General features: G+C 44.9%; 1 protein-coding gene across 6 annotated transcripts in view; it reads left to right on the plus strand.

Annotated features, from left to right (window-relative positions):
• The window catches only part of LOC142312246 (uncharacterized), a 57,892-nt gene extending 51,873 nt beyond the window's left edge, over positions 1-6,019 (plus strand). For 5 of the 6 annotated variants that reach the window (XM_075351171.1, XM_075351172.1, XM_075351169.1 and 2 more), the window contains one exon: positions 1,635-6,019. In XM_075351171.1, the coding sequence (XP_075207286.1) occupies positions 1,635-2,905 (1,271 nt within the window). In that variant the 3' untranslated portion in view covers positions 2,906-6,019. The remainder of the gene's footprint in view (positions 1-1,634) is intronic. The other variant, XM_075351174.1, reaches the window with a different exon arrangement.
• Positions 6,020-17,336: the final 11,317 nt, after the last annotated feature.

Raw genomic sequence — 17,336 nt, forward strand, 5'->3', positions numbered from 1 at the left:
GGTCCCTAATCAAAGAGCATGCGTGCACTGAGATCCACACACAAAGATGCCTGCGCATCTCCATGTGGGCTCCCTGGTCTTTTATAATTTAGGTACCGCCCACAAAATGGAGGCGCCCACAGCCAGCCTGACCCTTGACTAATAAGCAGCAGCCATGTGGCCGCGCGGCAGCGGTGACGTCACCCGCGACCAATAGGATAGCGTCGCATCAGCGGTGATGTCACCCGGGACCAACAGGATAGCGTTGCGTCAGCGGTGACGTCACCCACGGCCAATACGAACGGGTCGTGTCAGCGGTGACGTCACCCGCTGCCAATCAGTTGCCGCCACGTGGTGCACATGCGCAAATGGCGGTAAACACGGCGTGGCAAACCTGCGCATGCGCTGTAGCGCTAATTCCACACTTAGGGCGGCTTTGCACGTTGCGACATCGCACGTGCGATGTCGGTGAGGTCAAATCGAAAGTGACGCACATCCGGCGTCACTTTCGACATCGTACTGTGTAAATGCTAGATGATACGATGAACGAGCGCAAAAACGTCGTTATCGTATCATCGTTGCATTCACCGACATTTCCATAATGCCGGTGCCGCGACAGGTACGATGTTGTTCCTCGTTCCTGTGGCAGCACACATCGCTGTGTATGAAGCCGCAGGAGCGAGGAACATCTCCTTACCTGCCGCCGGCTATACGGAAGGAAGGAGGTGGGCGGGATGTTTACATTCTGCTCATCTCCGCCCCTCCGCCGCTATTGGCCGCCTGCCGTGTGACGTCGCTATGACACCGCACGGCCCGCTCCCTTAGGAAGGAGGCGGGTCGCCGGCCAGAGCGACGGTCGCAGGGCAGGTGAGTGCATGTGAAGCTGGCCTGGCGATAGTTTTCACTACGCCAGCTTTCACAAGATATTGTACCTGCGACGGGGGCGGGGACTATCGCGTGCGACATCGCAGCATCGGCTTGCGATGTCGCAACGTGCAAAGCCCGCCTTAGGCTCAGAATGCTAGAAAGTCTGAGTGAAAACATGTGAATCCGAAGACCGCCTAGAACGCCTTTGGGTTCGAGAAGGAACAGAAGCAGGGGACGATCGGGATGCCGCCGCACCACGGTTGGGGACACAGATTGTGCTCAAGGAGACACACCGTAAATTGTGAGTTATTCTCACTACAGCAGTGCCAAATGCATGGATGCTAAATGTGGTTTGGGTATATTTTGTAAGACTGAGAAACGAGGGGGAGATTTGACTTTGGTTAACTGATTTTGCTGGATCGGTTTATGGAAGCCATGCCACTTTTCAAGAGCCTTTGAGCAACTAATAATGTGGAAACCCTCTGTTTTTCCATTAACAGATGATGGAACTGAGTGTTTTTTGTGGGATGGGTTGATGTTTTTATTGGTATATTTGCCTACACTATTTTTGGTGGCTTGTTATTCCAATATTTGAGAGACAGAGTGAACAAACAGGAGAACACCACACTCTACTGGTTCATGCTATGAGATCTTCTATTAAACTGAACTGTCATTGTCATAGTGAATAATTATATTTTTCTACTAAACTTGCCATTTCTATGGTAGAAATGTTCAAAAAGACACATTTCAAGGATATTTTATTAAAAAATAACTGGTTTTATTTTTAGCAGATGACGGTACTAGGAAGTCAGAAGGACAAGGGACATCTTCAATTTATAAATCAGAGGAACTTGATATCACACAGGATACAACTGAAGTGAATGCCATTACTCCAGATATCCCATCATCTCTTCACAGCAAAGATCTATCATCTGATCCTATGAAACAGGTCCTCTCTACTGAATCATTACAGACTACTAAGAAAATTAAAAGTCAGAAAATGGGCATTAAAATACAAAATGCCCTTAAAGCAAAGGAGCCATTTTCACATTCAGAATATGGAAATCATTTTCCCCACAAAATATCTTTGGGTAAACGTAAAAAAATTCACACAGAGGAGAAGAGATTTTCTTGTTCCAAATGTGGGAATTTTTTTAACACGAAATCAAATCTTGTTAGGCATGAGAGAATTCATACTGATGAGAAGCCATATTCATGTTCAGAATGTGGGAAATGTTTTAGAGACAAAGGACATCTTGCTACACACCACAGAACCCACACAGGGGAGAAACCATATTTATGTTCAGAATGTGGGAAATGTTTTCAACAGAAATTGCTTCTTGTATTTCACCACAGAACCCACACAGGGGAGAAGCCATATTCTTGTTCAGAATGTGGCAAATATTTTCACCAAAAAAGGCATCTTGCTCTTCACCATAGAACCCACACAGGGGAGAAGCCATTTTCATGTTCAGAATGTGGGAAATATTTTAACAACAAATCACATCTTGTTCTTCACCAGAGAACCCACACAGGGGAGAAGCCATATTCATGTTCAGAATGTGGGAAATATTTTAAACAGAAATCGCTTCTTGTATTTCACCACAGAACCCACACAGGGGAGAAGCCATATTCATGTTCAGAATGTGGCAAATATTTTCACCAAAAAAGGCATCTTGCTCGTCACCATATAACCCACACAGGGGTGAAGCCATTTTCATGTTCAGAATGTGGGAAATATTATACCCAGAAATCACATCTTGTTCGTCACCAGAGAACCCACACAGGGGAGAAGCCATATTCATGTTCAGAATGTGGGAAATATTTTAATGACAAATCAAATCTTATTTCACATCAGAGAATTCACACAGTGGAGAAGCCATTTTCATGTTCAGATTGTGGGAAATGTTTTAAGCGAAAATGTGAACTTCTTATGCATCATAATTCTCACACAAGGGAGAAGCCTTTTTCATGTTCAGAATGTGAGAAATGTTTTGGCTACAAATCAACTCTTGTTAAACATCAGAGAAGTCACACAGTTGAGAAATCCCTATCATAACTAGAACGTGAAAAATGAATTACTGGAAAATCTTATTTTGTTGACAATTAGAAATACCATGTTTCCCTGAAAAAAGACTGTAAATAGGGCTTATTTTTGGAGTAGGGCTTATATTCCAAGCACACTGCAAAAATCCTGTAAACTCATCCTAGGGCTTATTTTCGGTGTAGGTCTTATTTTCAGGGAAACAAGGTAATTCATATAGGGAGAAATTATAGATTTTATTCATAAATTGTACAAAAATCATATAACAGAACGTCATATTACTGTACATGAGAAAAGGATATTACCTTAGAACTTACCATTAGAGCTGCGCGGACTAGGGAGAAAGGAGCGGGCACGGTGTACTCACCCATACTCAGTTATGGCAGCAAGCTCCTTCCAGCCTTCTTTGACTATACACTGCTTTCCTCGCGCACCGATGCCTGTGATTGGTTGCAGTCAGCTGCACCCCCACACTGAGTAACAGCAGGCCAGCTGACTGTTTCCATTCACAGGTGGTATGCTCTACTATATCTTAGGTTGGGGTCACACGGGCATATGGCTTCTGATGTGAGCGCATCGGATGTGATATGCTAATGATCCTCAGCTCAGACTCTGCTGCGAGCGTGGTCCGAATGTCATGTGACTGTGACCCGATCCTGCAATCGGGGCACAGCTGTGGAGGAGAGGGAGGGGTTAATCCCCCCATCTCCTCTATTGTCAGCCTGTGTGTATATCACACTGCACTTGGATAACATCCGATGTTTTTCTCACACCCATAGACGTGTATGGGTGTCTGTGATAGGAGACTCACAGACAGGTCGGTGTTACACTTGTATTGAGTCGCATTACCCGGCATGGCCTGCTGTTCTCTGGACAGGAGCTTGCATCTGCATGTATTTCTATGCAGTTGCACGCTCGTGTCCGGAGAGTGGCAGGCTGGGTGATGTGACTTAATACTCGGGCGAGTCACATTTAAGGCGTCGGTTCCACTTGCGTTTTGCATGGACTGCCCTCGCACCAGTGAAAAACTATAGGACAGTGTCCATCTGCGATTGATTTCTCATGCCATAGCGGCATACGGAATGAATTGCAGCATGCTGCATTTGGCAGCGAGTCTCGGCTCATGCACCCCCATACAAGTCTATGGGAGCATGTGAAATATTGCACTGCACTCGCATGTCATCGATTGCAGTGTGATGTACGCAGAGACAGGCAGCAGAGGAGATGGGGAGAAAGTGCTCCCTCTTCTCCGCAGCTGTAATAGCTCCGCAAGATCACTTCACAGTCGCATGACACTCGGCTCACGCTCACAGTAGAGGGTCATTAGCATTTAGCTTCTGATGCTCTCGGAAGCTATGCGCAAGTGGAACCGTACCCTAAGGTTAACACCTGCCACAATTGCAGCATGCTGCGATCTTTTTCCTCAGTCCGATTAGAGCTGAGGAAAAACTCGCAGATGTGAGCTGCAGCATTGTTTTACACTCGTGCGAGTCATACATCAGTGTGACTACCCGTACAGTAAAATTAAATAAATAAAACAAATGGCGTAGGGTACCCCTATATTCTGATGCCCAGCACAGATAAAGCCATGGTCACAGGCTGCAGCCCCAGACCTGCGCTCATCTTGGCTGTGTCTCAAAATAAGAGGAATCGCATGCATTTTTTTTTTTTTAATTATTTAAATAAATAATTAAAGAAAAAAAAAAACATCGTGCGGTTCCCCCAATTTTGATATCCAGCCAAAAAAAGACTGACAACTGGGGGCTGGGTGACTGGCAAATTGGGGAGGGCCACGGTTATTGGCTGCCTCCAGCCTAAAAATAGCAACCTGCAGCTGCCCAGGATTGTCGCATCCGTTAGATGTGACAAGCCTGGCGCTTTACCCGATTCTTCTCAATTGCCTTGATGCAGTGGCAATCGCGGAAATAAGGAGTTAATAACAGCCCATAGCCCTAGGTTAGTGATGGCAGCGTCTATGAGACACCCCCATCACTAATTTGTAAGTGAAAGTAAAGAAACATACACCGAAAAAATCCTTTATTTGGACTAAAATAAAAAAAAATTTCACCACTTTATTAACCCCCTAAACACTGTGCAGGTCCGATGTAATCCACACAAGGTCCCACGGTGATTCCACCTCTGCTACCTCTCAGTCACAGCGAGCGGCCATAGAGTATGACCGCTAGCTGTGTGCTACACAAAGAATGAATGAGCGATGACTGATTGCAGTCAGATGCAGTCACACAGGCTGGGGGCATGTCTGACTGCAACTAATCACAGAGGCCAGGGCAGCCGGTGGGCGGGTAAAGCTGGGCGTATGGATGAGCAATGATGAGCGGAGGCTGCAGGAGCAGTGTACAGCCGCGCTGGATCAATATTCAGCTGCAACGGAGCATTGGTAAGTATGAAATGTTCACTTCATTATTTTCCCTCTATTTTTTATTTTTTTTAACTTCTCGAGTGCCATATCCGGATCAAACTTCTGGAATTGTAGCCCGGGTCCAGCACCCGGGCACCTTTGAATCCGCTTGGATTCAGACTTTTACAATCCAGGTCCGCCCAGCCCTACTTAACATATTTTTGGACTATAATAAGCAATTTTAACAAAACAATATTGTCTGCTTGACCAGGCGGTCATCCGCATAGCTGATATAGCCGGTGACCAGGAACAAATTTAATAGCGAAATGGATTATTTTGGTGCAACTACTTACCTTGTTTTGTTGCTTCGAAAAAAGCGCTAGGCCTTATTTTCGGGTAAGTCTTATGCGGACGTCACACAAGGTGATCTATCGTGCGATAGGTCGTCGGGGTCACGGTTTTCGTGACGCACATCCGGCTTCGTTGGCGACGTCGTCCTGTGTGACACCCACGAGCGATTGCAAATCGGTGACAAATCTTGTATCGTGTACTCGTCGTTTATTTTTAAAAAATCGTTTATTTTACTTTGCGCCGGTTGTTCATCGTACCCGGGGTAGCACACATCGCACTGAGTGACACCCCGGGAACGATGAACCCAGCTTACCTGCCTCCCGCGGCTCCCGCCGGCTATGCAGAAGGAAGGAGGTGGGCGGGATGTTTACGTCCCGCTCATCTCCGCCCCTCCGCTTCTATTGGCCAGCCGCTGTGTGACGTCGCTGTGACGCTGAACGTCCCACCTCCTTCAGGAAGTGGATGTTCGCCGCCCACAGCGACGTCACTCAGCATGTAAGTACGTGTGACGGGGGTTAAACGACTTTGTGCGACACGGGCAGCGATTTGCCCGTGACGCACAAACGACGGGGGCGGGTACGATCGCACATGCGATCGCACGATAGATCGCATCGTGCGACGCCCGCATTATTCTTGAGGAAATACTGTTGAGGTAAGTTTACCCCCTACCCCTAGAAAACCAGACCCCTTCCCAGGAGAATCATACTTGCCATACCCCAGATGTCTACATGGCTCCCAGGCCCTCCTGCGATCCTCAGCGGGCGCTCCCAGCAGCTATGCTGCAGATTGGTCCTCCCCTGCCTCTGGCCAACACACTCCTACTCCTATATGCACACACACACACCTGGTTTACACACAATGACACATCAGTTCGCACTCACACTTCCGGCCAGCAGAGGAAGATGGAACGCAGTGCAGTGAAGTGCGAGGACCTGCGGTGCAACGCCTCCATCTCTATGTGATCCACCACACTCTTCTCTCTTTTCGGGGTGTCAGCTTTCTATAATGAAGTGTCCTGTAGTATTCTTTAACTTTTTAGCTTCATGGACACTTCATAATTGAACCACGACTAGGGCTTATTTTGGGGGTAGAGCTTATATTTAAGCCTTGACCTGAAAACTCCTGCTAGGACTTATTTTTTGGGAAGGTCTTATTTTTGGAAAAACACGGTACTTATTCTGTAAATTGTTACCATAATCCTTATTAAAGATCTTTTAATAAACCAATATGAATTTCGGGCTTAGTACCATCTGAGAATACAAAGCTGGTATTAACCCCTTTATTACTACCCAGCGTGCCAGCGCCACTGGGCGGGCTGGGTAAAGCACCTGGAAATGGCGCTAAGAAACAATGCGCCATTTCCAGGGGTGGCTGCGGGCTGCCAAGAATCCCAGCCCCCAGCTGCCTGGCTTTACCTGACTGGCGATCAAAATACGGCGGGAGCCCACGCATTTTTTTTTAAATAAAAAAAAATTAATGGGCTTCCCTGTATTTTGATCGTCCAGCTAGGTAAAGCCAGGCAGACGGGGGTGGGGGTGGCAACCCGTAGCCATCCGCTTTACTTGTGCTGAGAATCAAAAATACTGAGGAGCACTACGTCAGTTTTTAAAATTATTTATTTTTATACAACTATATATTGTGTACATATATATATATATATAGATAGATAGATATATATATATACACAGTGCTGGCCAAAAGTATTGGCACCCCTGCAATTCTGACAGATGATACTCAGTTTCTTCTTGAAAATGATTGCAATCACAAATTCTTTGGTATTATTATCTTCATTTAATTTGCTTGCAATGAAAAAACACAAAAGAGAATGAAACAAAAATCAAATCATTGATCATTTCACAAAAAACTCCAAAAATGGGCCGTACAAAAGTATTGGCACCCTTAGCCTAATACTTGGTTGCACAACCTTTAGCCAAAATAACTGCGAACAACCGCTTCCGGTAACCATCAATGAGTTTCTTACAATGCTCTGCTGGAATTTTAGACCATTCTTCTTTGGCAAACTGCTCCAGGTCCCTGAGATTTGAAGGGTGCCTTCTCCAAACTGCCATTTTGAGATCTCTCCACAGGTGTTCTATGGGATTCAGGTCTGGACTCATTGCTGGTCACTTTAGTAGTCTCCAGTGCTTTCTCTCAAACCATTTTCTAGTGCTTTTTGAAGTGTGTTTTGGGTCATTGTCCTGCTGGAAGACCCATGACCTCTGACCTCTGAGGGAGACCCAGCTTTCTCACACTGGGTCCTACATTATGCTGCAAAATTTGTTGGTAGTCTACAGACTTCATAGTGCCATGCACACAGTCAAGCAGTCCAGTGCCAGAGGCAGCAAAGCAACCCCAAAACATCAGGGAACCTCCGCCATGTTTGACTGTAGGGACCGTGTTCTTTTCTTTGAATGCCTTTTTTTCCCTGTAAACTCTATGTTGATGGCTTTTTCCAAAAAGCTCTACTTTTGTCTCATCTGACCAGAGAACATTCTTCCAAAACGTTTTAGGCTTTCTCAGGTAAGTTTTGGCAAACTCCAGCCTGGCTTTTTTATGTCTCGGGGTAAGAAGTGGGGTCTTCCTGGGTATCCTACCATACAGTCCCTTTTTATTCAGACGCCGACGGATAGTACGGGTTGACACTGTTGTACCCTCGGAGTGCATGGCAGCTTGAACTTGTTTGGATGTTAGTCGAGGTTCTTTATCCACCATCCGCACAATCTTGCGTTGAAATCTCTTGTCAATTTTTCTGTTCCTTCCACATGTAGGGAGGTTAGCCACAGTGCCATGGGCTTTAAACTTCTTGATGACACTGCGCACCGTAGACACAGGAACTTTCAGGTCTTTGGAGATGGACTTGTAGCCTTAAGATTGCTCATGCTTCCTCACAATTTGGATTCTCAAGTCCTCAGACAGTTCTTTGGTCTTCTTTCTTTTCTCCATGCTCAATGTGGTGCACACAAGGACAGAGGTTGAGTCAACTTTAATCCATGTCAACTGGCTGCAAGTGTGATTTAGTTATTGCCAACACCTGTTAGGTGCCACAGGTAAGTTAGAGGTGCTGTTAATTACACAAATTAGAGAAGCATCACATGATTTTTCAAACAGTGCCAATACTTTTGTCCACCCGCTTTTTTATGTTTGGTGTGGAATTATATCCAATTAGGCTTTATGTCAAATTTTTTTTTTTTACATTGAAGATAAATTAAATGAAGATAATAATACCAAAGAATTTGTGATTGCAATCATTTTCAGGAAGAAACTGAGTATTCTCTGACAGAATTGCAGGGGTGCCAATACTTTTGGCCGGCACTGTATGTATATGTATGTATGTACGTACGTACGTATGTATGTATGTATGTATGTATGTATGTATGTATGTATGTATATATATATATATATATATAACAACTATATATATATATATATATATATATATATATATATATATATATATATATATATATATATATATATATATATATATATATATATATACACACACACACACATACGTGCAGGTCTGGCAAGAATTAAGAGACCACTGCAACATTTTCAGTTTTTCTGATTATTCTCTTTATATTTTGGAGTAAAGTGTAAATTGTTCTTTTATTTTATAAACTAGTATTTTCAGAAAATAAATACAAAATTGCTTGGAGACATGTTGTGAGTAGTTTATAGAATAAAATAACAATTTACGTTGTACTCAAAAATATAAAGAGAAAAACTGACAATTTTGCAGTGGTCTCTTAATTTTTTCCAGAGCTGTGTGTGTATATATATATATATATATATATATATATATATATATATATATATATATAAAGATATACACACACACCGTATTTTTCGGACTATAAGACGCACCGGACTATAGGACGCACCCTGGTTTTAGAGGAGGAAAATAGGAAAATAAAACTTTAAGCAAAAAAATGTGGTCATAACACACTGTTATGAGGCAAGGATCTGCTGCTGACACTGTTATGGGGGTAATGTCCCCAAATTCTTTACTAAGGTACCCCATCCTGGTAATGATCCTCCTGCCTTGTATATTATCCTGCTATAAACCCCCATCCTGCTCATATAGCCCTATCCTGCTCATATACCAGCATCCTGCTCATATTCCCCCATCCTGCTCATATTCCCCCATCCTGTTCATATACCCCCATCCTATTGAGATTCCCCCATCCATCCTGCTCATATACTCCCATCCTGTTCATATACTCTCATCCTGTTCATATACCCCCATCCTGTTCATATACCCCCATCCTATTGATATACCCCCCATCCATCCTGCTCATATTCCCCCATCCATCCTGCTGATATACTCCCATCCTGTTCATATACCCCCATCCTGTTCATATCCTCCATCCTGTTCATTTACCCCCATCCTATTGATATACCCCCCATCCATCCTGCTCATATTCCCCCATCCATCCTGCTGATATACTTCCATACTCCCATCCTGTTCATATACCCCCATCCTGTTCATATACCCCCATCCTGTTCATATACCCCCCATTCATCCTGCTCATATACTCCCATCCTGCTATATGCCCCCATCGTGCTCATATACCATCCTGGTATATGACCTGTAACCTATAGCACAGAGAAAAAAAATAAACATTTATACTCACCTGTTCCTCACTCCCTGCAATGCGATCATCTTCCTTTCTGCGCCGCTGACCTGTGTGTGTGGAGCCGTTCCCCAGCAGCATCGCAATGTCTTCCTGTCTGTGCCGATCAGCTGATTAGCACAGATCACCTGACCGGCACAGACAGGAAGACATCGCGTGCTGCAGGGGGATGGCTCCACACAAGGGGAAGGGTGAGTACACTGATTCACTGCACCCCGCGCTGATGATAGTGATACAGCCGCACATGATCACTCCAGGCTGTAATTGCCAGGGGTGATCATGCGAACCGGCTCTTTACTATGCGCGCGTCCCCGCTCGTCCTCTCGCCCACCTGTCAGCGCCGACTTCTGCGCTGAGAGATGGGCGGGAGGATTGGCGTGCATATGTAATGAGCGGGCCCACGTGGTGCTCGTGCCCCCGATGACCCGCTCCACCGCAGCACCCTCATTCCCGGCCGCAGCCCTATAGTCAGACCATAAGACGCACCCCCAACTTTCCCCCAACATTTGGGGGAAAAAAGTGCGTCTTATGGTCCGAAAAATATGGTAAGCCCTTTTTTTTCAGTTTTTTTGACCAAAAACTAAAGAAAAATGATGTCGGCTTTGCCATATTTTTGTATGCTAGCCAGGTACAGCAGGCAGGTATGAGCTGCCCCCAACCCCTAGCCGCCTATTTGTACTTGGCCGAGAACCAAAATTATAGGGAAGCCCTTTTTTTAATTATTTCATGAATTTCATGAAATAATAATAATAAAAAAAAAATACAAAAACTGCCGTGGGCTTCGCCCAGTTTTTGTGTCCAGCCAGGTACAACTACGCAGCTGGGGATTAGAATCTGCAGCGCAGAATGGCCCAAGCGTTCTGGCCCATAGCCCCGCCCCCCACCGCTGTGAATTGCAGTTTACAATTGTGAATTGCAGTTTACAGCCACCCCAGAAAATGGGGCTTTCATAGACACGCCATCTTCTGGCGCTGTATCCAACTCTTCCAGCGGCCCTGGTGCCAGGTGGCATGCTGAGTAATAAGGGGTTAATACCAGTTTTGTTTTACCAGCTGATATAAAGCCCAAGCTTCTTAATGTTAGGTCAAGTTTGACCCAGCCATTAAAAATCTCCAATAAAGGGTTAAAAAAAAAAGACCACACAGAGAAATAAATACACAGACACACTTAGGGACGCCATCTTTATTACTCCCTCTCACCCCTCCATGATCCTGGTCTTCTGTCTTCTTCAACCCATGCAGCTCTGCTATATCAGACAGCACAGGGGAGGAAGAACGCTGCTGGTCCCCGTGCATCTAATCACTCAGTCATCAGAGGCTGCGGGTTGGTAAGCGGAGACTTCACCGTTGACATAGTAACCTGACGGGTGAGTTACTGTAGCAACGGTGACCTCCGATCACCTGATTCCCAGCACCGCTATTCACTGGCTATGGCATCTAATCCCTCCATGTGGGCTAACTCTGTAAAGAGCGCCAACATTCAGGGACGGGGAGCCGAGCATGTGCCCGAGCATCTCGCCGGTACACGGCACTCCCCGAGTTAACAGAGTACTGAGATGCTCAGGTGAGCATCGCGTACCGGTGAGTTGCACTATCAGTACTGATAAGGTGGTCTAAGCCAGACCATTTAGATATATTGGAAGGTAGCCAAATTAGATGGTAAGGCTGCAGTCTGAATGCAATTGACGCAGAGTCAATAATGAGCCTGGGTAAAATGCAAATGCCATAAGTTTTATTGAGTGAATCATCCCATATTTATACACAGGTAGGTGTGTGGACGTGTATGTGTGGACGTGTTGGCCAAAGTCCATTATGATCTAATGCATCGCATGATCATGTCTTAATATTATTCCTGACATCTGCAGTTTTGGTATAGCTAAGTAATATCTGGTTAATACGTTTATTTCAGCAGAAAATTATGCTTCGCACGTACCGTATTTTTCGCTTTATAAGACGCACTTTTGTTCCCCCAAATTTTGGGGGAAAGTAGGGGGTGCGTCTTATAATCCGAATATACAGGAGGGGGGGGTGTATATATATACAGAGTCCAGTGGATGTGCGGGCAGCTCTGGAGCGATGCTGGGGGCTGGGAGCAGCAGCGTTTGATCTCCTGCTCCCGCTCATATAATATGCACAGCCGCTGTCCATTAGAAGCGTGGTGCTGAAACTGCATCGCGCTGAATGGCTGTGGCAGCGGGGCATATTATCTGCCTGTGCTTACCTTTGATTGCACAGGATCCCCCCTCCCCCTGTGTTAGATATGGCCTCCCGTGCTGCCCATAGTAAAATAATAAACTCTTTACTCACCTCCTCCAGCATCTGCTGGTCTCCCTCCTGCTGCTGTGATTAGGCACACAGAGATATCTCTCTCTGCTGTCCCGATCACATGACCTGCACTAGAACTAGGAAGTAGGAAGTGCAGGAGACAGGAGGAGTTCAACCCCGAGGAGGGACACACGAGACAGGTCTGTGCTGCAGAAGGTAAGGAAAGAGTTTATTTTACTAAAAGCAGCAACATGGGGGCGATATGTAACAGAGGGTGATGTGTGCCTGCCACAGTGGCCCTGTCTGCCTGCCACAGTGGCCCTGTCTGCCTGCCCCAGTGGGCCTGTCTGCCTGCCCCAGTGGGCCTGTCTGCCTGCCCCAGTGGCCCTGTCTGCCTGCCCCAGTGGCCCTGTCTGCCTGCCACAGTGGGCCTGTCTGCCTGCCACAGTGGGCCTGTCTGCCTGCCACAGTGGGCCTGTCTGCCTGCCACAGGGGCCGTGTGCCAGCCATAGAGGATGTATGCCAGCCATAGGGGAAATGTGGCATCACTGGGGGACGTGTTCAATATAAGGTGGCCATATCCAGATTAAGGGGGCTAATTTTAGGATGAGGGGGCTATGAGGGACATATACCCTATATTATTTGTTAGACGGACACTGGCATTATAAGACGGACCCCATTTATTAAAAAATTCTCTATTCCTTCACCAAATTTGGGGGTGCGTCTTATAATCAGGTGCGTCTTATAAAGCGAAAAATACGGTAATTATCTTTATTACAGTAATATCATAGGTGTGCCTGGTACAAACTGTTATTTTGTGTAATATTCACTGAGAGTCTATGGGTCATCGTGACCAATTAAACTGTGTTAAGCATATTGAAACTTTATTAAGCAGTATTTTGTATTAACTCCTGAAATAGGGGTCTTACTGCCCTGTCAGTCCCTCCTTTTGAGAATAAGATATGATTCTTCCTAATCACTAGGTACATACAAAAGCAAAAGGCTAGTGTCGGATTTCCCTAATTATTTTCTTCACTGAATCCCCCAGTGAGAGAAGATCATATCCTTCTTCTTAATTACAGCATTTCTTCATAGTATTCGTCACGAGGTCTCACTCCCAGGTACATAGTCTTAGTGATAGATGCATCAATCAGTCTTGAAGAAGTCCTCAGATACAAGGAATACAGCAACATCCACAAGTGACGAGTATTGCTGCTACGACTACCAGAGAAATAAGAAGGCCGGACACCAGGTGACTCCATTTCCCGAACCACGATTCGAGCCAATCCGTGAAGACGTTATCTATGCTGGAGTTTTCTGCAAGCTCCTCGGATAATGATGTTAGGCCCTCCAATGCCTTCTTGATGCTTCCATCAGGAGCTGTATTATTAGGAATAAAAGTCCAACAATGAGTACCAAGCATGTTACAGACCCCTCCTTTTTCTGCTAATAACATATTTAAAACCATTCTGTTCTGCTACGTCATTAAAGAGGTTGGAGCAATTTGATCAGCTATTTTGTTGTATTTCTAGTTTAGTTTATAAAGCGTCTTTGTTCACCGTTATTATGGGGATTGATTCAAAACCTAGTTGCTATTTGATTTCTGGCTTTAAATCTATGTAGACATCGGGCGATTGTCTATTTTTATTTATTTATTTTACTGGTTAACAGGAAATCGTTATAGGGGGTCATTTAATTGCAGTTTAATGGTGTTGGGTAGACAATGTATCCACTATTGATAATAAGGAGGATATAACGGAGCTAGAAATGGCATCTTTTTGTAAGGGTTGTCTGGTTAGTGTAAAGGGACAATATACATTTAAAACCTCTCTTCTAGGGTCTATGGGGAACGGTACAGTACTCAGGTGAGGTCTAGCTGCTGCATAAACAAAACATAATGACCTATTTACCGGTTGCAATGTATCTATGCAATGCTAACCATCTTTCTTAATTATAGTACCTTGACCAACAAGACAAAACAAATACAACCAGCTTATGTATCAGAGAAAATATGTAACAAGTAGAAGAGGAGAGACAACCATCTCCGTCTCAAGTCCGGCATCTTTTTGTACTGGGATGCATGGATCCATGTAGGTCTCCTTTCAACCTTTACAGCAGTGTTGGTCATCAGGAGGACTTGGAAAGCCACATCATATCTGGTTCCAGGGCTCATTAGGTGAATCTCCTGATAAAGATCTGGAGTGGAGGAAAAAAAACTGAACTTATGTTAGTCAAATAGTTCACTTCTTGAACAACAGATTTAGCATCTGGGGGCACTTCCAAACAGAATCTCATAGAGTTTAAACTTAGTGGTTCCTGCTAGGGTGTATCTAGCACTGAACAATGTAAGGGGGAGACTTCATGCACTTGTTTTCCCCGTTTCCTGTACTGCCTCAACCGCTCAACCCTCCCACTATTCTGCAGGTGGTATAGGGTATGTAGGGACAGTTGTTACCCATGGCCTGACATATCTTTATGAAAGCAGGTTCCTGGTCACTTTCTATGGTCTCCAGGAGCCCACATCTGCACACTATCTCAGTCTCTGATGTTTCTCATTCATTCACTTAAGGAGCACAATGCTATTTCTTTGGCTGTTTTGTCAGCGAAGGCATTTCCTACTGCTTCTATTCAGGTTCCTCCAATGTGGGCCTCAACCCTGATCACCGCGACTCTACCTGGCAGTAGCAAAGCAGTACTTCTGTGACCTCATGATGATGCACAGGAGTTTCATTGGTGGTGATCAAGTCTCTTGTCTTCCATACAGAGTAGATGTTGGCTGCCATCTTGCAGGCTTCAGTGAGAGGACATACTTCTGCTTCTTGTACAGATAGGGATGTGGGTAGCGACTGCTCTATCAGCACAGCGTCTTCTGCTACCACCACGATATCTGTGTGGAACTGTCCTTCTTGATTTGTATATCTTGATCCATCCACGAAGAGGGTTAAGTCAGGGTCTTCCAATCATGTAGAGCTATGCCAGAGTCGACTACCTCTTCCACCAAGGTGTCAGAGATGGGACACTCTCCCCCCTTGGAAGAGGGAAAAGAGTAGCAGGGTTAAGGACCACACACTGGGAGATGGTGACGTTGGCAGGGAGCAGTAACTGTAGCCACACGTAACTGGCGGCAGACAGGTGTTTTGTCTGAGTCTGTGCGAGAATAGCAGTGATGTCATGTAGACCTTTGATCTTCAACTTGTGCTCTAGGATGATGTCGGAGGTCTTATCCAGCAATGGGTGAGTAAGTGGGTGGAAAACACAGGTTGGTGCTCCTGCAAAAGGAGCTGGAGATGATGTGATGAATGATGATACTCTTCAGGTGACTGTGAAAGCAGCACATTTGTACGTGGGGTAGTCTTGGGATTTGCTAGATTCATCTCCACACTTCTTATTACTTGAAAGAAGGTGCCTTGGTTCTTTACTTCTGTAATCAGGAGTTACCAGATGCAGTTGTTTGCGTATGGGCTCTCGGAGACCCGAGAAAAAGAACTGTACCCTGGTCTGTATGTTGGCTTTCTCTTTATAGCTGAACCTTAAATTGAAGAATATAAATCAGTATGTGTAGAAGAGTGTAAGGGCAGTGAGTTTAAATCAGGGTCAGAATGAATATTCACTGGTACTGCAGCCTCCTGTGTCTTCCATTTAACATATGTGGAAGGACCTTGTGTGGGACTGCCAGGGGAAAAGGAGGTGGGAATAAGGATAGTATCGATGGGTTGTCTTTGGAGGTTGTAAGTTCTGGGATCTAGGCTAATTTGGAGGATTTGTGTGAATGTGAGGCCTTTATGTCTCTCCTTTGCAGCTCCTGCTGCACAAGCAATAAACAGACCAGTGGCTTTTGGGTCCTAAGATGGCTGAAAAAAAAAATAGGAACTGGGTGTTGGCCAGGGTAAAATGGCCACCAGAGAGGACGGGGAGGGAGAGACATAGGGCATGTCATATGGATTCAGGACAGGAATAGAGGGTGTTGGTTTATGTAGACGTGGAGGGCATTGCTTTCTGATCAGCCTGGGAGAAGCCAATTTCATAGATGGGGCAATATACATGTATTCACTAGCTTCAGAATTACATTTATTCAATCCATCTCAATAATTTCCACTTCTCTTGACATTTTATGACCTCAGCATCTTATACATCTTTTTGCTCAATATGACATCCTTTATCCACCTAATCTCCTTCCAGGGACAACCATTCCTGCCCCCCTTGAGGAGAATTTTCCATACTATCAACATGCTTTTCACTTTTTCTCACCTACGAATTCCTTCATGCTAAACTTACTGGGTGCCGTCTAATTTGACCCCCGGTCTTCAAATCCAAAAACTAACACTCCTCTTTTTGCAAATTTTCAACATATTTTTCAGGCTTACCCCTATTTCTTCTACATCAGAACTGTCTATATTCACAGGAATATACAAACAAATAGATTTGACCTCAGTCAGCAACAAACCCATGGGATTGTCTACAGCAATACATACAGAAACGTTGAGTCTGAACACTTTGCATCAGAAAAGTACCAGTGTGTCACAAAGCCAGTATCATGTGGGTAACAAGGAACTCCATTCACCTTTCGCAATACTCCAAACATCTAATCCATCTACGGAGATTACAAGCTCCAAAGTTCGTTAACACTGCAGATACCTTATTAAGACAAAATAATCCAAACAAACCTATCACATTTTTTTTCCCATTCTATTCTCAATGTACTACCTCAGTGTAGTACCTCAGACAATTAAAAACAGTTAAACTCTTAAGACCAGCAGAATTCAACTTCCAGCACTTTTTCCTTCTCTTTACACAGCTGTGTACAGTAACGGAATGATTCAACATAGTTTACTTTC

This window comes from Anomaloglossus baeobatrachus, chromosome 5 (genome assembly GCF_048569485.1).
Source record: "Anomaloglossus baeobatrachus isolate aAnoBae1 chromosome 5, aAnoBae1.hap1, whole genome shotgun sequence".
NCBI lineage: Eukaryota > Metazoa > Chordata > Amphibia > Anura > Aromobatidae > Anomaloglossus > Anomaloglossus baeobatrachus.